Genomic DNA, 24,256 nt, shown 5'->3' on the forward strand with positions numbered 1-24,256 from the left:
TAGCCCCAAAGCAGCCATAAATGGGCTACGTGACTATGGGTCAGCGTCTGCCCCTCTCTGGGCCTCATTTTGCCCCCTTTCTGTTCACAATGGCCGTACCAGAGGAGTTCTGGGTCCTGCCAGCTCCAGGGTGCCACTGGGCAGGACCTGGCTCTCATCCCCAGGGAGAAGGCCAGTAGGAGGGCTGCCAGGACAGCCCAGCACTGAGAGCAGCGGCGCGTGCTGCTGGAAGCTGGCACGCAGGGTGGAGGGCATGGGGGAGGAGGAATAAGGGCATCGCTGAGTGGACAAAGCAAAGGGCACCAAGAGAGGCAGGGACAGGAGCTGAGATGAGAACTTAGTGGTAAGGCCTGTGGGCACCCACCTGGGGCAGAACTGCATCCTCTTGACTACTGAGCACTACACCTGATTCTTGGTATCTTTTAACCTTACAAAAGCTTTTATAAAGTAGGAAATGGAGGCTCAGAGAGGTAGATTTGCCCAGGGTCGCACACCTAGCCAGGACCAAGAGGAGACCCTGCCCCCACCCCTGGCTCTAAGCAAGTCAGCTCCTCCGGAAGCCTGAAGGCAGGGAGGGGGGAGGGCAGGTTTTCTGGTGGCCCCAGTGTGATGGGGCAGAGACGGGAGGTTAAGTGGAGCCCAGAGGCCCGGATCCCGGAGGTGCATCAGTGACCTGGAAGGCCAGGCCCCATGTCCAGGCTCCCCCCGGACCCCAGCCTTGGGACCCCAGTGGCAACCAAGGCCTGCTGTGGGTACTGCCAGGTCTCTCCCTACCTCCCTCCTCCCAATCCTGGGCTGGAGACCTTAACCTGACCTTCCCTCACCGGAGACCCAGAGACCCGGCAGGGAGGTGGGGAATTTTTCTCTGAGCAGTCATCTGCCCAGATGAACCATTCAAGAAAGTTGGGGGTGGTTCCAGGAACTGGGGCTCCACTGGCTCCATCCCGGCTCTGCGAGGCTCTGAGAGGGTGTGTCATGTGACGGCTGCAGCCTCCGCGCGGTGCTGCCCTTCTCTTCCCTCAAGAGGCCAGGCTGGAAGGACTGCTTTTTTTTTTTGAGTTCATGTCTTTAATCGGCTCAAATTACAAAGGTCCCCAACGAGGCCCTGGGCGGGGCAGGGGTGGGGTGGGGGGAGGCAACCTGAAGAGAACCTGGGAGAGGCAGGCTCCCTGCCAGCACCCACCACTCCCACCTGCAACCTACACCCCTACAAGTGCAAGTGGAAAAAGGTCCCAGACCCTTTAAGTAATCCTAAAACACCGTGATGAGAGAGCAGGTGGAAGAAGGGGGTCCTGCGCCTTCACGATGGTGACAAGGCTGCCCTGACTTCTGTCCTGCCCAGGGTCCTCCCCAACCAAGTCCGAGGTTCCCATTCCAGACCCCGGCCTGGCCAGGTGGGGACAGCGGATCTCCTCTTCCAGGAGGCAGGGACGCCATGTAAACGTCGGCAGGATGGACCCCACTGGCCTCAGCGGCAGAGTCAGACGCTTGAGCTCTCGACCTGCCCACGGCCAGGGCTTCCAGGCACAGTGAAGCGCGTGGAGGGTGGCAGCTTGGGGCCGAGGGGCTGCTGTGGGAGGAAGCCCCTTCCTCCCCACTGTTTGAGGCCAGGTCCTCTGTGGGCAGCGGGAGGCCCAACCGGCCCCTCCTCTGGCTCTGGAGGCCGTGGCGACAGGACCCTGGCCCGCAGGGTGGTGAGGGGGCACGCTCATGCCCGTGCACCCAGCTCTCCGATGCGCTGCCGCAGATGAAAGGCAAATTCAAACATGGTGGCTGCGAGGCTCTGGTGGATAAGGTACCGGGGCAGGCGGCCCTGGGGGAGGCGAGAAGTTCCAGGAAGGCTTGCCCTGGGCAGGGGCTCCCCCTCAACAACTGGCTCCAGCAGGGGCTGCTCTGGGCCAGAACACAGGTGCAGCTCTGGAATGCAGCCTAGGCCGCCCTCCCCCCTCCCCCCTCCCCCCTGGCAGGAAGAACATGCCGTGCCCCGGGTTTGGCGTGAGTCACACAGAAAGACCTGGGAGGGGCTGGGCTGGCAGCCAGCCACCCTTCCTGGGGTCCTCGGGAGTCAGAGGTAAAAAGGGGAGGCACAAGCCCGCCGGCAACTCAGGGTGAGAAGACCACCTGGACCCTGCCCCCAGTTTTAGAGTAAGAAAGGAGGCAGAGAGTAGGGGAGGCTCTGAGCAGAGCAGGGAGCGCCCAAGGTCACACAGCAGAGGCCCCTCCGCTCCACAGAACCTGCCTCGCAGCCCCGGCGCGCCCACCTTCAGATCTGCATTAAGGATCCAGATGAAGGTGCAGACTCCAGGGTTACTGGCTGACTTGAGCACAATGAAGCCCCCAGGACCATTCTCCCCCCTGAGGAGAGAGGCACCAGTGGGGGACCTTGGAACCAGGCAGAACCCCTGACTCCCCCCCCACCGCCCCATTCTTGGCCCACCCTGGACTGGGGTGGGAGAGGGAAGGGAGCTGCTGGTCCAGCAACCCCCTCGCTGCCTGAGCAGGGCCCAGGACGGGTGTCCCAGAGGCCACAGCATACAGCCCTCCACCCCCACCTGCCATGTGACGCTCGAATCCTCCTACAACCGCCTGCCGATGTTTGCATACCCCCAGTGGCAGGGAAGCCCCAGCTCACCGCCTTCCCAGCCCTCATCTAGTCGGTCCAGGGATTCTAGGTCTGCTCTAGTCCTGAGGAGGTGGGCTGGGCGGGCACTTCTCACCAGGGCCCAGCTCCGGGAGCGGTGCAGTGCCACTGGTCTCCAGGAGGGGGCGCCTTGTCAGGCGGCGTCAGGCCTGAGCTGTATGGTGCACATCCCATCTCCATTTAATTCGCCTACAGCTCCCCTGACTCCATATAAGGAAGCTGGCACCCAGAGGGGAAATGAGCTTGCCCATCACCCAGCAAGTCTGCGGTGATGGCGAGACCAGAGCCCCAAGCTGACACTCAAAGAACAGTGCTCTCTGAGGAACCCCAGGACAGAAGGGGAAGAGTGGGGTATCTGGGAGGAGGTCACCTGCAGGTCTAGGATTAGACAGCAGGAGAATTGGAGGAGGCCCTGGAACAGGCAGCAGAGAGTAAGGCCTCTCCTTTGGAGGTACTTCCAAGCGCTGCAGGAAGAAGGCAAGGCCGCGGGGCAGGCAGAGGGGATGAAAGGGGCCTGAGTCTCCTCAGGCAGGAAGTTGATGGTTCAGAACACAGAGCCTCCTGCTCAGGTCCCCCAGACCAGTGCAACCTCATGGCTCCCAGCCCCCTTTCCCGGGCTGGTCCCTATTCATCCCCATTCACAGTCTATCCTGGAGCTGCCCTCCAGCCTGGTGGTGGGTCCAGCCTCCAGCAGATAAGCAGGATTAGGGGCAGCAGGACTGGGGACAGGAAGACAGCCTCGGCAGGAGAAAGTGCCCAACTGTACACACCGACCCTGCCCTGTCCCCACAGCTACCAGGGGAGGGGCCAGCGCAGACGACCCCAGGCAAGGCTCAGCTCACCTGACATATTTGTGTGTCGGGGGCTTGGCGCAGTGGGTGGTGGCGATGCCCGATGACAGGTATCGGTCTCTGCGCCGCTCAATGCGTCGGACGTTCACGAAGTCCCTGGAGGGGTTGGGTTAGGTCAGGGGGTGCCGAGAAGGTCCAGGCGGTCCAGCCAGGTCCAGGCGGCCTGGCTGAGAGGAGGGAGCTTGGGGGCCACTCACCTGGGGGAGACCACACCGCCCGCGGCCCCCGAAGACACATCGTAGGAGATGAGGGTGTTGTCTTCTACTCGCTGCAGGATCTGCGGGCGTCAGGGCAGACGTGAGGTGTATCCACCCCAGGAAAACCCCAGGGAAGGGTCCCAGCATCTCAGGAAAGCCCCAGGCCAGCCTGCTCTCCGCTCAGGTCCCTTAATTAAGAGCCATTCCCATTCATGGGCACTGGCTGGGCCAGACGCTTTGAGCTTTTCCTCTTTCCATCTTCCCCACCCTCTCCAGGAGGCACTAGTACCACCATCCCCATTTTACAGATGGGGAAGCTGAGGCACAGGGCAGTCCAATGACATGACCTGGGTCCCCTGGGGGTCATTGGCCATGCTGGGGTACAACTGCGCCCTCATCTGCCATGTCGCTCTGCCTCTGCCCTGAGGGGTGACCAGGCCTGGCCCCCTGGCTCGGCTCACCTGGCAGGCTGTCACCGTCTTGTTCCACAGCACCATCCTCTCGGGCTGCAGGATCACCTCCTGGTACACCAGCTCCGCGGGGCAGGGCAGGAAGGTCTGGAGCAGGGCGGGCAGAGGGCTGGGTGGTGCCAGATGTACTCGGGCACACCAGCCCTTCCCTCCTGGTTGGGAGAAACCTGCCGGAGGGTCCCCCTACCCCCGGGCTCTTTCCTCGAGTCCCAGGCAGAGCAGGAGGCGCCAGAACACCTCTTCCCTCACTCACCTTCAGGATGAAGGTCTTGCCATGAAAGGGAACCTCGATGGTGTACACAGTGTCCCCATATTCCTGTGGCAGGGACAGAAGGGTGGCAGGGAGGTGAGCGTAGGGCAGAGGGGAGCCTGGGGGGCAGGAATGGGTGACAGGCAGGGCAGGTTTTTAACAGCTCAGGGTAGAAAACTCCAGGAGTTTTGGGATATCTGAGCAGCCATTAAAGAACAGTGGTTCTGGGACCTCCCTGGTGGCACAGTGATTAAGAATCCGCCTGCCAATGCAGGGGACACGGGTTTGATCCCTGGTCCAGGAAGATCCCACATGCTGCAGAGCCACTAAGCCTGCGAGCCACAACTACTGAGCCCACACGTCACAACTATTGAAGCCCACATGCCCACACGCCTAGGGCCCATGCTCCACAACAAGAGAAGCCACCGCAATGAGAAGCCCATGCACTGCAACGAAGAGTAGCCCCCGCTCGCTGCAACTAGAGAGCCTGCGCGAAGTTATCTACAAAGACCCAACGCAGCCAAAAAATAAAAAAGTGGTTCTGCCTCCTTGCCTCCTTCACTGTTGGTGGGAATGTAAATTGGTGCAGCCACTATGGAAAACAGTATGGAGATTCCTCAGAAAACTAAAAGTAGAATTACCATACGATCCAGCAATCCCACTCCTGGGAATATACCTGGACAAAACTATAATTCAAAAAGAATTCAAAAAGTCCCTATGTTCATAGCAGCACTGTTCACAATAGTCAAGACATGGAAACAACCTAAATGTCCATCAACAGATGAATGGATATAGAAGATGTGGTACATATATACAATGGAATACTACTCGGCCATAAAAAAGAACGAAATAATGCCATTTGCAGCGACATGGATGCAACTAGAGATTATCATATAAGTGAAGTAAGTCAGAAAGAGAAAGACAAATACCATATGATATCACTTATACGTGGAATCTAAAATATGGCACAGATGAACCTATCTACAAAACAGAAACAGACTCACAGACATAGAGAACAGACTTGTGGTTGCCAAGGGGGGGAGGGGGAGGGAGAGGGAGGGACGGGTAGTTTGGGGTTGGTAGATGCAAACTATTACATTTAGAATGGATAAACACCAAGGTCCTACTGTATAGCACAGGGAGCTATCTCCAATATCCTGAGATAAACCATAATGGAAAAGAATATAAAAAAAGAATGTGCATATGTGTATAACTGAGTCACCCTGCTGTACAACAGAGATTAACACAACATTGTAAATCAACTACACTTCAATAAAAAAAAACAACAGTGGTTCCGACAAATGTTCTGCAATGAGGAGAGAAAGGCTTTTGATATCAAGTTTAAAGGCAGGAGCACAGCTGCGGCTGCAACCACGAAGGACCGTGTCTCCAGGCCGACAAGGGCTGCCAGAGGAACTGGCCAGAGAAAGGGATGACGATGTTTTCCCTTTGTTTTCCAAGCTCTCTGCCATCTTTTTAGATAATACTGTTTTGACCCTGAAACAAAACACCAGACACAGGGCCGAAGCCTGGCTTCCCCTTCAAAGCTGGAGCCGAGGGAGCAGAGCAGCAGGGGCGGGGGGGTGGGGGGCGGGAAGCAGGGAGAGGGGCGGTGGGAATGTCCAATGCAGCCCAACCAAGTGGCTGACCCCAGGGCTCAGCCCCCTCTCCCGGGGTTAGGAATATGGTTCCAACCCGTGCAATCTTTGGGCTTATTTCTCAGGCCTCAGAAAAGGGAGGGAAAACTCCCCACAGGAAAACCCTCAGGATCAGGTGGGAGACAGGTTTCTTACATTATTCTTCTCAAACTTCCAGTTCTCCTCCTGGGCCAAGATCTGGTCCACCACCGCCATAGCCTCCTTCCCCTGGAGGATGTACTCCCGTTCCTGGCCAGGGATGGGAGTCAGGAAGGGGTCAGCCTGGGGTCTGCACCCCACCTGCTCTTTCTGCACCGGGCTGGGTGGGAAGCCTGACTCAGCCAGATGTCCAGATGCCGGGTCTGGGCTGGTCTCCCGGGCCCTGCGGGCTTCCTGGGACCAGGTGCCGTGGCTGCGGTTGCTACCCCCAGGCCCCAGGCAGGAAGCAGACCAGTGGGCCTGACCGACAGTGGGGCACACACCCAGATGGACACGGACTGGCATTCAGGCTGCCTAAGGTCTACCCTCTGCTGGGAAGCCCCTGCCCACCTGGCTGAGCGCACCACTGGCCCCTCGTCCAGGGTGCCCACCCGGGGCGGGGTAGGCAGCCAGATACCTGGGCAGAGAAGCCTTTCTTCCCAACAACTTCTTCATCTGATTCATTGTCAGACCCTGCAGAAAACAAGCAGAGGACAATGGGAAGAGGCGGAGAGAGCGGGGCGGCGGGGGTCGGGGCGGGGGTCGGGGTACAAGGGCAGTGGTGTAGGGGTATGAAAGCGGGTGTGGCAGAGGGCTGCTCGCTTTCCCTGGGGAGCTGACACGAACAGAAAGAACAGACCCAGCCAACGCCCCTCCCCGAAGGCAGTTCTCCCACCCACCAGCCCTCACCTGCAAAGGATTCTGGGGGTGAATAGAACTGGCCCTCGGACAGGGCTCCGGAGAAGAGCAAGGGTCCTCGGGCGACAGCAGCCTGGGCAGCGAGATACCCTGGGGGAGCAGATGTGGGCAGCCATCGCCCCAGACCAAGGACAGTCAGCCTGGGGTCCCCCAGCCCAGGCTCACCCTAAGGCTCCTAGAGGCAGAGCTGGCAAGAGAGCTCAGAACTGGCTCTCAGGCCCGAAACTCTCCTCTCCTGGGTGGGGCCGACCCTCACTGCACCCCCTCACCCCCCAGCACTCACATCGCTCCTCCTCAGCCTCCTGAGGTAGGACTTTGAAGTCAAGGAACCAGGTCTCCAACCAGGCGAGGACGAAGGAGACGATAGGGAGCAAGTAGCCGAAGGCCCCTTTGCTGAGCAGCTGTGGAGGGAGGGGGCTGGGCTCCACGGCAGGGAGTCACCTCAAACCCAGAGCCCCACCCTGGGGCTACCAACTCTGGCCTACACCCCACTCCTGGTACCAGCTGTGGGGACCCTCTGGGGCACACGCCTTTGAGATGGATGGATTAATGGGTTCTGCAGCAGGATAAACTCAGGTTAGGCTAGAGGAGGAACTTTCCGTCCTTGGGGCTGCAGCAGGGCGAGTGCGGAAAGCCAGTGGAGATGACCCCTTAGAAATCTCAAAGGACAGGATTCCCCCTCACCCCAACCCCGACAACAGGGTCAGACACCCAAACTCAGAGGAGCGGCCCCTTCTTGGGAGAAGCCCACCCCTCAGGCCAGATGCCCACCAGACCAGCCAGACCCTGAGCCACTGACCTCAGAGAGGATGACCTTGACAATGAGGAATGCACTGGACACCAGCGTGGTGACCTGCCCAGGGGAGGGAAGGAGGAAGAGAGCGAACACAGAGGCTGGGGAGTGAGGCCTTCTCCATCCCATCTCTTGCGCCAGCCCCGCCAGGGCCTGAGAGCTGCCAGGAAAGTGGCATCTTACCGCAATCACCCACCAGTGCCGGAGCCGCAGCACAGCATAGCCCAGGAGCAGTCCGGAGAAGCGGAAGGCGGCCAGGACCTGGTGTGGGGGGCCGGGGAACCATCACAGGCAAGCCAACGGCCCTACCCCTGCTGAAGGCTGGCCTCCCCCTCCAGTCCTGCTGCCTGAGGTTCCCTCCACATGGTGTGCACACCCCAGGAGAGGATGGCCGAGGCCAAGTCAGCGTTTCTTTGGGGACGATCTGGATGTGACCTTCTTGGATAGGGGTCTCTCGTCTTCCCCTCCCACTTGGGGCTCTCTGAAGGTGGGGCCTCATGTAGGAACCCGTTTGAATACTGAGGGCTCCCTGAAGATAGGAGCAAGTCTCCCTGATCAGATTAGGATGTGTGTTGCGAGAAGAGAATCCAGCGAAAGAGTCACGCTCCTATGCCCTCTGTCCCCAGGATCTCCAAGGCCACTCACCAAGATGTCAAAGAAGGAAGTTTTAAAGCTGTAGTGGACGATCTCCTGCTCCAGGTTCTTCTGGATGCCTGTGTTGGTCTGAAGAGAGAGATGTGGACAGCTCTGCAAGCGGAACCAAGTCCCCAGGGCTGCCCCTTGTTCTCCCAGGGGGGAGGGGGCGGGAGGGGGAGAGAGTAGAACCAGGAGGAGAGGCTGTAAATGCTCAGCTACCACCCAAGAAGCCCCTGAGGCAGCAGGGGAGCCCAGCCAGGGACCTGAGACCCCAGCACTATTACTGTTTCTCTAAGGATCCAGGCAGCCCAGACAGGCGGGGCTAAGCTGAGGCTCAGACACTTGCGGGCACACTGCCCAGGAAGAGGCAGGCCTGGAGGGCCTTGGGGCTGTGCAGGAGAGGCGATGAGCCCTATGCAGGTAGGCAGCGCTGGCACAGAGGGTGCTGGGAGCATGCCTCTCACATAATTTCATCTCCCTCCCACCACTGCGGTGCTCTATCTTCCCAGCCAAGCATCCATCTGGGGTGATGGGGGCCAGGGGTGGGCAGTGGTGTCAGACGGAGCCCCAGGTGGCAAATCAATTGATTAGGTTTGTGCTTAATGGGCAAAATCCATCATGCTGCTAGAGGGGATGGCATTCAGAGTGAGCAGACTGGTCCTTGACCCTGCCCTAGCCACCCACACATTTTCAATGGGACCCCTGAGACCCTGGCTGGGGAGTGAGGGGCCTGGATGGACACTGAGAGCTAGAGCAGCCTGAGGCTTCAGGAGGAATGGGGTGGCAGGCTTACGCCTCTGCAGGTGGGGCGCCAGCCCCCGGAGAAGGGGGGCACAAGGGGACTCTCAGGAATGGGGCCTGGGAGCCCTGAAGGGGAAGAGCCTTCACACCTGGACCGGGGCTTCTGATCTCCGGCAGATGATATGAACTGGGGCAGTGGGGCTTGAGGGGGCTTGTTAAAGATACAGATGTTCAGACACTGGGTCTGAATCTCAGGCTGAGCTGAGCATCTAGAATGGTTATAAAACTCCCAGGTGATTCTGATGCTCGGGGCAGGAGCCAGCAATGTGGACAGCCCCTCACTGAACTTCGAGCCCCGGCACATCCCCACTGAATGCCTCAACCTCAAGACCGCTCTGAGCCCCGTGGAGTCTGACGCCTCGCTGCCCCTGGTCTGACACCGCACCCCGCCCCAGCTTGGTCCACCTCTTCCTCCTGACTGCTCCCTCTTGGGCTCCACGGCCCCTCCCACCCCTAACAGCCCCTGTCCCTCAAGCTCTGTCTTCCACCATTTTTCTCTTTACAGAGAACTCTCCCTCTGCCTGGGTACCCGCCTGCCCACTGCATGAGGACCCAGGACAGTGGAGTTCCAGCCCCTGCTTTGCCAGGGGCTACAAGACTTTGGCACAGGTCTTATAACCCGGCCAGCGTCGTTGCATCCACTGGGCAACACACAGTCTGTTAGAAAATTTAAAAAATATATGCTCCAAAATATGAAAATAAGATGACAGAACTGAAAATTAATAAAATTTCAATTAAGTGTCTACTGAGTGAAACATTATGTTGATTCTATGAACTATTAAATCCAGCACTCTGAAATTTTTCATCACATTTGAAAACAATTTGGAGGTTAGATTTGCGCACTTTGCAAGAATTCCCAAGTCTGCATGATGACTGCTAAGCTATTACAGCCAATACAGCCAGAGAGTTTCAAAAGTAAAATTATCAAAAATTTTTTTCAGCTCTTTTCTGGCAAGTAAATATATATACTGAATGAAGGATGGGGGTGAATTTTAGTGCCTGCTTTGAGATGCTGCACGGGACCTTCAAAAGCAAGAATGTCTAGGACCTCGGAAGCTCTTCAAGCGGCCCTGAACCTTGTTGGGCCTCAGCTCTCTCATCGGTAAGATGGTCCCAAAGGCCCCGTGGCTGTGGCTCCTCACTGAAGGTGCCAGCTCATCCCTGTGCACAAAGGACAGTCACCCTCAGAGCCCTGCCTTGCTTTCCAGCTCAACACGCCTGGAATCAAACTTACCCTCTTCACCCCTAAAGCAGCCCCTTCTCCAAATTCATTTCTAGCACCATTCTCCTGACACCTGAGCTTGCGATCTGGAGGAAGGGCACCTGCCATGCAGAACTCTGACCCACTTTGCACAAGGAGAACAGGGGGTCTCAAAGAGGCTGAGTCCCTTGCTGAGGTCACACAGTTACTACAGAGGAGAAGCTGGCACGGGACCAAGCCTGGGATGCCCTGTTCCACAGCTCCTGCCTCTATATCAGGTCTTGCTCTGCCCTGTTAGCACCAGGGGATTAGGTCCCACCACCAGCTGGCCAAGCACTGCACAGGGGGAGAAGGGGGCAGACCCTGCCCCGACAGGCAGCTCCGCCTCCAGACTGCTAGGTGGCATCTCACCAAACCCAAGAGGCCAAACTGGGGGGCACTGGAAGAATGCCCCAAGTGGGGAAGGAGAGCTGGGTGCCACGGGGAACTGGGAGTTTTTACTGGTTGCTCCCCACTGTACCCTCTGCTTTTAGCACAGTATCTGGGACACAGCAGGGGCTCAAAAATGTTTGTTGAATGAATGAATGAATGAATTGAGCCAGAGGGTAATGTAGAGCAGAAAGAAGACAAAGCTTTCAACAGCTCAACCAGAGTCCTCTGGGCTCCCTCCTCAAGAGTGTCCGCTAGGGGGCAGTATGGCGCAGAGGTCAAGACTGCAAGCTCTGGAGCCAGAGTCTGGGTTCAAACCCTGCCGCCTTCACATACTTGCTGAAAGACTTCAGATAAACGACTCAGCCTCTCTGAGTTTCTTTCTCTGGAAGATGAGAACAGCTATTCTTATCATCTCATTCTTCCTTTTACCTGGAAATCAACAGTCCCCCCCCCCCGCCCCCTGCCGCCGGAGGCAACCCTCCCATACCGCAGATGGAATAACTGAGGCCCAGGCAACCCCCACAGTGCGGCCTGTGCCTCCAGCCTTGCCCCCACTCACGTTCAGCTCAATGATCCAGAGCAGGGAGATGAAAAGCAGGTCGAAGGTGACAAAGAGGCAGAAGGTGCGGCGGACGTCGGAGATGGACCGGCGCTTCTCGCGAGGCGGCGGGAGGAAACGCGAGGAGAGGCTCTGGCTGTGGGACAGCGACGAGCCGAGGGAGGCCACGGCTGGCAGGCTGCGCTCCAGGTCACGGGCCGGCTCCCCAGACAGCTTGCTCATCCTGGCGGCCCCCACCTCCAGGCAGAGAGGGCCGGGCCTCAGCGGCACGGCTGCGGGAAGACAGGGCGGCTGGCTCAGGTCCTGCATGTCAGGGTCCTGGAGGTCCTGGTCACCTCCCTCATCCCTTCCCACGCAGCCCCCGGGGACCCCGTTTGCTCCCAAACACATCTGCCCCTCAGCCCCAGCCTAGCCCGGTGGCCCGGGGCCCTCTGCCTAATTTCCCACTGTGGCCGGCCGTTCAGGCTGGAGGGGTCTGAGCATCCCTCTCACTCTGTCGTGCTGCTACACCCGCCATCCCCGGCAAAGTCTTGCAGCCCCACGGTCAGCCCTGGAGGCCTCTGGGATCCTCCCCGATGTCTGGGGGCACAGCCTGCTCCTGCCAAGCGCTGCCCTGTGGTTCAGCCTCTGGGCCTGCCCCCACCCCCAGGAGAAGTCAGTCCCAAGCTCTGTTCTTTGTTTTCCAAGCACAAAGCCACATTCCCTCCCAGCAGCCAGCCCTACCCTCCCACCCCCTAATCCATGGCGACTGGGAGGGACTTCCTAGAGCAGAGTGCTCTGCGCTGGGGGCGGGATGGCGGGATGACATCTTCATCTCCAGCTATGTCCCCATCACTGCCACCTCAGGCCCACCCAGCACGGCTCTCTCCCAGCGCTCCAACTTGCTCCTAATGGGCGCGTCTCCAGGCTTCCTCTCTCCACCCCGCAGCAACCACCTCTCCACACAACAGCCAGAGAAAGCTTTTCAGAACATGAATCAGATCCTGCCGTTCCCCACTTACAGCCCTTCAAGGGCGCCCCCCGGGTCTGAGGATAACAGCACCCTCCTCGTGATGCCCTCGCAGGGTGTGGCTCTGCCTGGCTCCTCGCACCACTCCTCGCACAAGGCACGGGCCCCGTCTCACTATGACGGCCACCCGGGCCTTCTAGGTCCCTACACGTGGCAGCCCGGTCCTGCCTCGGGGGCCTTAGACCTAGCTCTCCGGGCTGGGTGGAATGTTCTCCCCAGTCCTTTCAACGGGCAGCTCCAAAGCCCTCTCCTCAGAGCCTCCCACCCTCCTGTCCCCAGTCCCAGTTAATTTACGGGGCTTTACCTTCTTCAGTGAACTCTCACAATCTGAAACCATCTTACTGATCGTTCTGCAAACGCCATGGTGCAGGCCTTTATCTGACTTGGTCCCTGCTGTCTCCTAGTACCTAGCACAATGCTGAATAAATGGATGGCCCTCAGCTCCATGCTACATGGTAGAGAGGACCAGGGCAAACCCAGCCACTACCCAAGGCTCGCCCAGAGCTCCAGTGCCCACAGAACACTGCGCCCATGGCCGTGTTTCATGCCCACACAGGGCAGGATGGTTCCTCCTATTCTTCAGATAAGACAGCCAAGGTTCCGAAAGGGTGAATGGACTTACCCATCCCTTACCTGCCTGTGCAATCACGAGGCTGAAATCCTCATGAACCCTAGAGACAAAAGGGGCCCTGGAGCACCCCCTCCCTGCCGTGCAGGCCCCAGGCCTAAGGTCTCTGCTCTACCAGTTTGCTGGCGGGGGCCCTCAGCCCCAGGCCTAAGGTCTCTGCTCTACCAGCTTGCTGGCAGGGGCCCTCAGAGGCCCTGTCCCCTGCGCGGGGGGAGGAAAGGTTTAGTCTAGAGACAGAGAAGAGCTGATGCAGTGTAGTGGGGCCTGAGTTTCTGGGAGCCCATCAAGGGTCTCCCTGAGTGTTCTCACACGCCAGCACCAGGGGGCAGGTTTGGGGGCCAGTGGAAGGGGAGCCCTAGATCTTTGTGCTTGATCCTGGGAAGGCAAGATCTAACCAGTCTCCCCTCCAGATTCACCGTCCCCTCCATACGTTTGCTATGTCTGCTACCTTCCACGCCCCACTCCATCTACTAAGTCCAAAACAAGCCCCCCGTATGTGGCCAGCAGGGGGTTCCGAGCAAGCCGGATCGCCCATCCCTCTGCCTCTGTGCCAGTGGACACAGAGCTGACTGTTCTCAGCAGAGGCACCAGCCCAAGGCCATCCCCCCACTACCACACTCTTGGGATCCCTGTGACAAGCTCACCTGGAGGGTATTGAAGGAAGGCTGGGCCCAGCTCTGGAAGGCGGCAGTCAGAGGAGGGGATGTGACAGACCGCAGGCAATGGGACCCCCCAACATCCATCAGCTGGATCTGGTGCCAGACCGCACACTCAGCGCATCCCTCACTGAGACAGGGCCGCAGCCCCAGGGCAGGTGACATTCGCTTGTCTCTAATAGCCCTCTTGTCTCCTGCCAGACCTGTCTCCATCTCTCCTCCCCCTTTCTGTCTCTCTCACAAGCTACCTCTCTACCTTTCTTTAGAAGTGTCTCTGTACCCTCTCCCACGTCCATCTTTATTTCGCCCCCTCTCTGGTTCTTCCTCTCCATCTCTCTCCCATCTGTGAGTCTCTCTCCACCCCCATCAGATCAGTCTCTCTCATGTTTCCCTCTCTCTCCTCTTTTCTACCTGCCTTCCCCCTCTCCCTCTTCCCTATCTCATGGCAGGGCGCTGTGACTTCCCCACTCCCAGTCTGCTCCAGGGTCTGTCTGTCTTTCCCCCTGGCTTTCCCCTTCCTTTCTGGGGACAGGACTTGGGTGGCAACAGCTTGGGTGTGAGACACACTCAGAGTGGCAATAGCACTGACACTCACACACCTAGATATCCCTGTGGAAGCGAGAGACAGACAGGGGCTGAGAGCAGAGGTGTTGGGGGAGCCCGGGTGAGCTGTGGACAAAGGGATGTGAGGGAGCCAACCCCGGGAGCTCTGAAGCAGGGGTGGGGGCGCCTGGCCAAGAGACAGAGAGAGAAGGGTTCTACATTACCCTCCCCCAGGAAAGAAACTCCGGGTCCAAATAAGCAAGAGCTGGTAGGGTAGAATGGGCACCGGTCAGGAGTTAAGACCTGAGCCCCAGTTTGAGGGCAGCCACTAACCCTGAATAACTTTGGGCAAGTCCTTCTTAGCAAACCTCCGTTTCTCTATGTGGGAAAAAGGTCCATGGTTTAACTTAAAACGAAACAGCAACAAGAAAACCTTACTTAGAATCTCAATATACGGGAATTCCCTGGTGGTCCAGTGGTTAGGACTCTGTGCTTTCACTGCCGAGGGCCTGGGTTCACTCCCTGGGTGCAGCCAAAAAAAAGAACCTCAACATAGAAAACAGATAAAAGCAGGACTGTGTGGGTCCTGCCACAAGACGCGGCCACAGAGGGCCCCACCGGTCAGCCTCTCCTCAGACTCCATCCATGGTCACCTCTGAGGCGCCTCCTTGGGTGCGGTTTGAAAATAACTCATTCAGACGACTTCAAAAGGCTTTTGAGCTCCCTCCGACCACCTGCCAGTCTAAGAGGTGAAAGCCACCTTGGCCTGGAACTGCCCTGACCCTGGAGGATGGAAGGTGGCAGCTGCCGGCAGAGCAGCTTGGCCTGGGCTCCGCCCACCGCCCCCGCCAGGGCTGCCGCGCAGCCCCCTGGGAGCAGCGCCTCCTGCCAAGCCCACCACCTGCTGTCACCGGCCCTTCCCAAGCGCCTTCAGAGGCGTCGGGAGTGGAGCAGCACGTGTGGCATGAAGGAGTCCGCCTGGGCTGCCTGCAGACTTGACCCTTGATGTGTTTGCGGAAGCTGAGCGGCTGAGGCTTGGGGAGGGTGGCGGGGAGGGAGGGGAAACTGGAGGTTTTATCATCCTGGGTCTGAAGGGAAAGAGGCGTGGGGAGGAGTGGGCAAGGCAGGTCTCTGGGCCCAGGGAAAGCTCAGCGGGCAAAGGGGAGGGGTGGGCCCTCACGCCCCCGCCCAGGCCTTCTCTTACTCGCCCCAGGAAACACTAGCCCGAGCGCAGCAGGAGCTTTGGGTGGGGCCCGACTCAGCGGACAGCAGCAGGCAGCTGTACTGTGCAAAGAGGACTGGACTCTGCGGCCAGGGCTCAAGTCTCAGTCTGCCCTCACCAGCCGTGCGAGCCGGGGCAAAGGGAACCGTTCTGAGACTCGGTTTCTTCAGCTGCATTAAGTAAAGGGGACGCTAATATACTTAATGCCATAGAACTGTCCACCTGAAAATGGCTGAAACGGTAAATGTGACGCTGTGTATGCTTTACCACGATAACAAAGGCAGCAATGATTGCTACCGCCTCAGGCTGGCATTTACGTACGGGTCGGGAGAAGGATGGCACGTGCTTGGATGGAACCAGCAACTGGCAAGGCCGTCCAGGTGAGAGGGAGATTAAGTGGGGTGCGGGAGGGGGTGGGGCTTACACCACAGTAGTAAAGTCACCCCCAAAGGCCTGAGTTCAAATGTGAGCTCCACAGTTCACCCGCCTGGTGACCCAGAGCAAGCTGTCCAAGCCTTCAGCCCAGGTTCTCTCACCTTGTGCACTAAGGGCCCAGCTACTGCAGCTCCAGGCAAATGTGTCTCCCCAGGGAGGGGCTGCGGCGGGAGGTGGGGGGCTGCCCTGGCTCCCGGCACAGGCTCTGGAGCGTGGGGCCTGGGACTGATCTCTGATACTACCCCTTCCCACTGGTGCCTGCTCCCCCCACCCCCGCCTCCCCCAGGGTCCAATCTCCACGGTTCTTAGGTGGCAGGGGCACAGACAGGGTCCTTCCCAGGCCTCAGTCACACCCGAGGCCAAAAGCTCCGGCCGGCGTTTCCTGGCCAAGGCAAGTCTGCAATGTGAGCGATGTCCCTCCCTCACTCAGCAAGCCTCCAAGGCTGCACCTGGAAACGGGGGAGACCTGTACTGAGCCTGGGCCACCTGGCGGATCACAGGAGACAGCGGTGCGTGGGGAGCGCGGCACCACAGAGTCAGCGTGCCATAGGCGTCAACCACGGCCACCAGGCCACCACGGCTCCCTCTGAGGTCCTCTCACCCTCTCCTCTGCCCAGCTTCCCACAGACGGCTGGGCCGAGCCGCGCGAGTTCTAGCTAGTGTTCCCTCCACCAGCTGCGCTCTGTGACCCCGAGGGGACGGAACAAGTCTCATCCACATCCAGAAATGATTCTCACTTCGGAGCAGTGCGGCTCCTCCAAACCCTCTCCCCAGGCTGAGGGGACAGGAGACACGGGCTCAAAACACATCCTCCACGCTGCACTGCTCAGGAAATGCTGGCACTAGCCACGGGGGTTTCCCTGACGGGTCCCTAACTCAGCACAAATCAGGAGGAATCGGTGAAGCCAAGAAAGGACTGGATGTCAAGCCAGGAGAAGATTCAAAGCCTGGATTCCCACCTTACTAGTCATTGAACCTCTCTGTGCCTCAGTTTTCTCCCTGTAAAATGGGGGTAACAGTAGTACCTACTTCTTGGAGGCATTATAAGGACTAAGCGACTTATTACACATAATGGCCCCGAATAGTCCCTGACGCAGAGCGATCGCTGCAGAACGGTGAGCTAACATGACACCCCTGCCTCTTTGGCGGAAACACGGCCTCGAGCTCTGACTGCCTCTGGGGGACGGCTTCAGGCCAGGGCTGGGGTTGCTCTGGACCAAGCCCCTGTTAATGCCCAGGTTAATGGAGAATCCACAGCGGGGCAGGAGGCAGAGGCTCTGCGTGCAGAAGAGGTCGGCCTTGGCCTGTGTTCTGCTGCTGGCCGGTCTGGGTGGAAGCTGGCTCGGGGACGGAGGACAGCAGACCGAACAGGCCTGCAGACCATCCACTAGAAACAAATCTGGGCTGGCAGTGGCCCACGCTGGCCCCCTGCAGACATCCTCTCCTTTACTCACTGCACCCGCTACCAGGAGCTATGGAGATGAGAAGACTGAAGCTCAGAGAGGCCTGCCTACAGCCCCCCAGCCTGGATGCAGCAGAGCTGACCCCAGGGACACGTGGGCTTCCCTCAGTGCTGGGCTGGGACCCGGTGAACCCAAACGTGGCTGCCTCCAGAGCCTGTGCTGGCTGGGGAGCGAGCTGTCAAAAGACCCCAAAGAGCTTAACAGCCATCCAGGCAGGGCCTGTGGAGAGCCCAGTGCCCTCCGCTCCACATCTGAACGATCAACAAATCCTTCAAAATCCAGCCAGTAGCTGCCACTGCTCACCACTACCATCACCTGCCCGAGCCACATCTCTCACCTGCTACAGCTTCCTGACCGCCTCCTGTCCTCGTCCCAAGTCTATTCTCAACGCAGCAGTCAGAGGGATCCCAGTAAAAGTCAGACCACACCTCCCAATGCCCCAAACCTCCAAGAGCTTCCAGCTGCCCCAGAGTAAAGGCCCAAGTCCCCACCCTGGCCTGTAAGCCTCCTCTTCCCCTGGCCTCCTCCCCTGGAACCCTCTGCTCCAGCCACACCAGTCCCTCACTGTTCCCAGCCCTGGACGCTTGTTCCTGCTGTCCTGTCTGTTCCTCCCCTAGGTCTCTGTAATGTCCCCTCCCTCCATTCTGGTCCCTTTGGAGAGGCCTTCCCTGGACACCCTATTTAGCCCCAACCTCCACTCCCTTCCCCTGCTTTATTCGTCTTCACAGCACACATCACCCCAGACATATTATATGTTTGCTGGGCTGTTTCCTGCCTGCCTTCTTCCACTGGAACAGGGACTCCCATGCTCTGCTCACTGCTGCGTGCCCAGTTCCCAGAACGGTACCAGGCTCACCTGGTAAATATTCACGAAATGCGCTGAACGACTACTTCCACCCTCTCCTGCAGCATCACATGCACAGGTGTACGTTCACACCCAGCCCTGGAGGAGCAGCCCCACCTGTCCAGCCTCTCCTGGAGCTGGACTCCACCCTCTCTTGGTGTTTCGTGCTGCCCAGAGACCCGGCACCTCCACTACTAACGGGCAAGGGGGACTGGTTTCCTGGGCACCCTCAGGCAGGGCAGCAGCTCCCCTCTTCCCTGAGCCCCAACTCACAGAGAGAAGACCGGGTGAGGAGCTAAATCCCTCAGATAGCAGAAGGGTCCCCGGCACTCTTCTCTTGCTATGGGGTTGATACTCCTCCTCCAATACTGTCCAGATCACTGGCTGCTCCCAGGACACACCATGGCCAGCTGGTCTCCCTTCTGTGCCTCCAGTGCCTCTGTTTCCCCATTTTGGAATGACCTCCGGCCCCTGGGGGGAGCTCCAACTCTTCAGAGACCAGTTCACAAGGCACCTCCTGGGCAAACCTCACCCTCAGCCTCAGGATTCCCCAAGCCCAGGTCTCGGGACTCTGCCTCAGCACTTCCTTCCCAACACGCTAGACCTGAGCCTCAAAGTCCTCTCTCCTTAAGCCCCTGAGGCCCAGTGTCTGGCCATACATGGCACATATCTAGTAGGTTCACTGGGCTGTGGATCTGTAATGCCTACCCTGGAACAAGGGAAAGGGTGTGGGTTTGGGGGTTGGTCAGCAGACCTGGAGTTGAAAGCCCAAGGCCATTCTTTATTAGGCTGTGTGCCCTTGACCGAATCACTGAGTCTCTCACCTGTAAAATGGGGATGGTAGAGTGCTCACTTCACAGAACTATTGAAAGGATTAGAAATAACACCTGCAAAGTGCCTGTGTTTAAATAACAGTAGCTATTACTAATATTAGGGGCCACAGTGTTAGAGGCAGGGCCCTGGGCCGGACATGTGTAGCATGGCACTCTGCCCAAACTGAGGGTCCATCAGTACTGCTAGGTGGTAGGATGGGCCCTGACCTCAGGGAGCTGCTCGCCCAGGATGGTACACATTAGGCTCTCCTGTAGTTCAGGGCTCAGTGGCCCATGCCATCAGCCTCGACAAAGTTGGCTTACTGGCACCTACTCTGCTCCACCCAGAGGACTTGGGAAGTTCCCTGGAGAGGTAGGAATTTAAGGAGAGGAGGACACGGCAGCAGTGACAAATAAGATATCAAAGCCCAAGCCAGGCTCTGTTTCTCCCTTCCTTTTGGGGAAGTGGAGAGGGTACAGTCAAGCCAAGATACCATATTGATCACTGTACACTCCCTACCCCTCCCCAGCCCAGAAGGCTCTGACGGTACAGTGTATTGGAAAATCCTAACGAACTGAGATCTACTCAGCCCTTCAGTTCCCTCTACATGCCAGGCCCTGTTAATGTTGGAGATGCCCCCTGCTCTGTGATTCTCTGACCCCTGGCCTACTCAAGGGCTGGTGAGTCAGGCCCCACCCGACCCCTTGGTGCTGTTGGATACAAATGGGGGCTAATGAGGTCAAGTTCTCAAGGTCAGTCTGGAAACAGCCTGTCATCTTCCAGGGCGATCTCAGTCCTATCAGCCTACTTGAGGGAAGGGCTCTGCAGGGGTGGGGGTGATTCAGCACAGACTCCTCCCAGCACCAGCTCTGACCAGACAAAAGCCAGGATCAGCCTCTTCCCAGGCAGCAAAAGTTCAGAGGGACACACAACGGCCGGATGGGATGCCTTCCTTGTCGGTTATCCCACTGATATGGTAGCTGCCCCTTTGAGGGCTGGGAGTCCGAGGCAGTTTCTGGGAGACAGCTGTGGACCTGGAGTCAGAGGATGGTTCCTTAAGTTCCTGCTGAGACACCTCCCAAGTCTCAGCTTCCTTGTCTGTAAAATGGGGCCAACCATCTCTACCGTTCAGTGCAATAAGTGTGAGCTGTCAAACGTACAGGATTTTTGGTCTCACCCACGCCCCCCTCCTCCAAACAAGTCTAGGTGTGGGAGAGCTCAGTTTACCGCAGCACGAGAACTGAGAGCGTACAGGGTGCCAGACGCTGTGCTGCTCCCTGGGGATATTCAGGGGCTCCGGGTCTGCTGAGGGAGGCTGACAGATAAATGTACAGTGCCATGCTGTGATCAGCACTTTCAGGGAGGAACGAACAAAGGACTGTGGGCTCCCAGAGAAGGGAGCATCTGACCCAGGCTAGAGTGGGTGAGGTCAGGAAAGCCACAGGAAGGAGAAGCCATTTGCCTCGGGTCTCCACATCTACCAGCTGGACGTAAGGAAGATGGGCATTCCAGGCACTAACAAAAGCCCAGATTCAGGTTTAAAGCACAGGCCCAGCCCACAGGAGTGCATGCTGACCTTACCCCAGGGACCTGTCCCCAAACACGGGTACCAGGCCTCCAGACCTCCCCAGGGCATGGTCCCTGCAGGGCACACTTCATGGCCAGGTGAGGGAAAGAATCCCCAGCCTTGGCAGCGGAGACTGCCTCTGCCCTCCTGCCCACCTCAGCCCCCTCCCCTGCAAGAGCTCTCCATTCTCTGAGCCCACCCTGGCCTCTACCTCCTTCTGGTAAACTCATTTTCTCGCTCTAAGGCCTCTCACTAATTGTCAGCTCCTCTGGAAAGCCATCCTTGGCCTTTTTCTTGCTTGGGTTCCCAGAGCTCTGTGTACATTTCTCTAGAATTAATGCTTGCCATGTAACATTTATTCATTTCCAGATTCATTTCTTGAGCAGAAATGACAAAGAGTCATTGAGAAATGACAAAGAGTCATATTCACTGACGAAGAGTCAGGCTTTGGGGCTCTGGGACAGAATGAGAAGTAAGCCACGTCAACTGTCCTCAAGCACTTTATAAAATTAAAAGTTATAGGCTTCCCTGGTGGCGCAGTGGTTGAGAGTCCGCCTGCCGGTGCAGGGGACATGGGTTCGTGCCCTGGTCCAGGAAGATCCCACATGCCGCGGAGCGGCTAGGCCCGTGAGCCATGGCCGCCGAGCCTGCGCGTCCAAAGCCTGTGCTCCGCAGCGGGAGAGGCCACAACAGTGAGAGGCTCGCGTACCACAAAAAAAAAAAAAAAAGTTATACCCATTGGGACTTCCCTGGTGGCACAGTGGTTAAAACTCCACGCTCCCAAGGCAGGGGGCCGGAGTTTGATCCCTGGTCAGGGAACTAGATCCCACATGCATGCTGCACCTAGGAGTTCGCATGCTGCAACTAAGGAACCCACCTCCCACAACTAAGACGGGGCCCAACCAAATAAAATAAATAAATAAAATATTTTAAAAAGTTATACCCACTGTTCTATATTATTCTTATGTAAAGAGTAATAGCTGGGCTTCCGTGGTGGCACAGTGGTTGAGAGTCCGCCTGCCGATGCAGGGGACGCAGGTTCGCGCCCTGGTCCGGAAATGATCCCACATGCCGTGGAGCGGCTGGGCCCGTGAGCCGTGGCCGCTGAGCCTGCGCGTCCGGAGCCTGTGCTCCGCAACGGGAGAGGCCACAACAGTGAGGGGCCCGCGTACCGCAAAAAAAAAAAAAAAAAAAGAGTAATAGCTAACATTTATTGAGCACTCATGTGCTCACTGTTTTAAGCCCTAAACATACACTATTTCATTTAATACTCACAATAACTGTCAGGTAGGCACATGACTATCTCCATTTGACAAATGAGGAAACCGAGGCAGTGACTTCATCAAGATCACAAAACAGTATAAGAACGCAGGAAGTCTGATTCAGGAGTCTGTATTGTCAATCATCATGCTATTACGGACAGGTGCTGCAGGGACTCGGGGCAATATTTAGCCTTGGGGGTGGTGGGGGGAAGGTGGTCCAGAGGTGATGCTGCCTGAGCAGAGCACTGAAGGACAAGCAGAAGGTAGCCCAGCAGGTAAGAGGAGAAGGGGCTTTCAGGCAACGGGGCTGGAGCATGCAAAGGCATGGAGACACAAAAGGTGTGGACAAGCGCATCCTGCAATGCCGTATTATTGGACCTTAGGGTACACACAGGGTAGGGAAGAGGTAAGGTCATTGAGAGCTCTGTAAATTGTGCTAAAGATTCAGTCTTTCCCATAGGCAATGGGAAACCATCAAAGGGTTTTAAGCAAGGAAGTGACATTATGAGATGTGTTTCTAAAGGATCATAAGAGGCACTTCCTTGTGGCACAGTGGTTGAGAATTCGCCTGCCAATGCAGGGGACACGGGTTTGATCCCTGGTCCGGGAAGATCCCACATACTGCAGAGGAGCTGAACCGGTGCACCACAGCTACTAGGCCTGCGCTCTAGAGCCTGTGCACCTAGAGCCGGTGCTCTGCAACAAGAGAAGCCACGGCAATGCGAAGCCCTCGTACCGCAACGAAGAGTAGCCCCCACTCACCGCAACTAGAGAAGGCCCGCGTGCAGCAACGAAGACCCAATGCAGCCATAAATTAATTAATTAATTAATTAAAAAAAAATAAAAGGATCACAAGAGTTACAGTTTGGAGGCTGGGTTGCAGGCAGCCATGACTGGAAGTTGCTGGGAAGTCACTGCAGTCATCCTGGTGAGAAACACATCAACAAGGGTGGTAACAAAAGAGAGGCACAGGGCCAAGTGTGAAGCACGTTCAGGTCACCTCTTAGATATGGGAATTGAGAAGGAAGAGGAAGTATAATTCTCAGGTTTCTGGCTGGGATGAGGTGGTAGAGAAAGAATGAAGCTGCAGGGGAGAAGGCAGCAGTTCAAGTTCAGACGAAGTGAGTGGCAGCTGGAGTGGAGCTGTACAACTGGTAGCTGGATGGCCAAGTCTGAGGCTCCAGGGCGGGGCACTCCGCTGAAGATGTACATCTGGGCGCGTTTCGGGTATTTAGGTGGTGTAAAGCTGAAGCCACGAGAGTTGACGAGACCACGCAAATTCAGTGTACAGAGTAAGGGACTGGGCGAGAGGAGAATGTGAAACGGTATTTCTACCGTCAGAGAAGTAGGAAGAAAATAAGGGGATGCTGACGCGGAGGAAGCCAAAAAAGGCGGAGAGAGGCACGTATCAACTACTTCAATTACGAGTTAGTATGCACCTCTAAGAACTCAAGAAAGATACTAAAGGGCCCTTCTGATGTCAATTAGGATGTCATTCACTGCCATTTCCAAAGGAAGTTGAGGGAGACCGGATGACAGACGCAGACCTACAGTAACTTGTAGATATATTCCTCCTCATTCTCAGGCCCTGACCCCTCCCCATATCCAACTCCTGTCCTTTAATACCCTGATACCGCCCCCTCGCTTCTCCGCTCACAAAGAAGAGATAGGCTTTGGAGGCCGATCCGGGACGCCCTTCCCGGGCTCTCTCGAGTGGGCGGGGCCGCGGACGGTCGACGCCCGAGACCCTCGAACCCGGCGCGGGGTGGAGCAAGGCCAAGCAGAGGAAGGGGGCGGAACCTGGGGCGCAGGGGGTGTGGGAAGGGTCGGACGGAACTATGAACGGACACCGGCTAGAGAGGCGGGATCTGCTGGCAAGACGTAGCCCTCGTACCACCACCCGGTCCCACTGACCTCTCGCGGACCCACCTGCTCCATGTCAGCCACGGCCCCAGTTCTTCTTAGCCCCAGCCGCAGCCGGTCTCCGCGGCCCCAGCAGCGCCTCGGAGAGGAAGGGGATCTCCCGGCGGCGCCACTTCCGCCACTGAGTCCGCCCCCGAGAGCGAACGTGCGTAGGACTGCAGCCCCGCCCCCAAGCCCTCGGGCCCCACCCCCAAGGGGCGGAAGTGGGGGCTGCAGCTAAAGTTAGGCCTGAAAGGATATTCCTAACGGTAGGGGTGTTGGAAAGAAGCCCAGGGGCATCATCCTTATTGGGCCACACAGGCCTGGCACTGTGGAGAAAAAGGGATCTTCCTGAGGGGAGGCCTGTGGGGCTGGGGGACAGGCCCTTTGGAGGAATCCAGTTACTCTTGAAGGACTCTTCCTTCCCCCTCTGCCTCTTTCAGCCATCCCCAGCAGGATCTAGAACTCCTGTGGTCCTTCCCAAGATGGCTCGGAGCTTGTCAGCAGTCAAGCCTCCAAACTAGAGGACTGGACACTAGGGTCGAGG

At 57.7% G+C, this 24,256-nt stretch overlaps 1 protein-coding gene across 3 annotated transcripts; it reads right to left on the minus strand.

Moving 5' to 3' along the window:
• Nucleotides 1-1,066: 1,066 nt before the first annotated feature.
• STARD3 (StAR related lipid transfer domain containing 3) lies at nt 1,067-24,211 on the minus strand. 3 transcript variants are annotated; one of them, XM_060291263.2, is made up of 15 exons: nt 11,858-12,016; nt 11,366-11,637; nt 8,382-8,459; nt 7,920-7,997; nt 7,743-7,796; nt 7,227-7,344; nt 6,935-7,033; nt 6,663-6,718; nt 6,203-6,295; nt 4,413-4,475; nt 4,151-4,246; nt 3,690-3,769; nt 3,484-3,588; nt 2,262-2,355; nt 1,067-1,813 (listed from the first exon to the last, which is right to left on the minus strand). In XM_060291263.2, the coding sequence occupies exons 1-15, from the start codon at nt 11,880-11,882 to the stop codon at nt 1,709-1,711; spliced, it is 1,416 nt and encodes a 471-aa protein (XP_060147246.1). In that variant the 5' UTR covers nt 11,883-12,016; the 3' UTR covers nt 1,067-1,708. The 3 variants fall into 3 exon arrangements, with proteins under 3 accessions (XP_060147246.1, XP_069900670.1, XP_060147243.1); XM_070044569.1 differs by lacking the exon at nt 11,858-12,016 and adding an exon at nt 23,737-24,211 and having other exon boundaries at nt 7,743-7,997; XM_060291260.2 differs by having other exon boundaries at nt 7,743-7,997.
• Nucleotides 24,212-24,256: the final 45 nt, after the last annotated feature.

The sequence above is a fragment of the Globicephala melas genome, chromosome 20 (genome assembly GCF_963455315.2).
Source record: "Globicephala melas chromosome 20, mGloMel1.2, whole genome shotgun sequence".
Lineage (NCBI taxonomy): Eukaryota > Metazoa > Chordata > Mammalia > Artiodactyla > Delphinidae > Globicephala > Globicephala melas.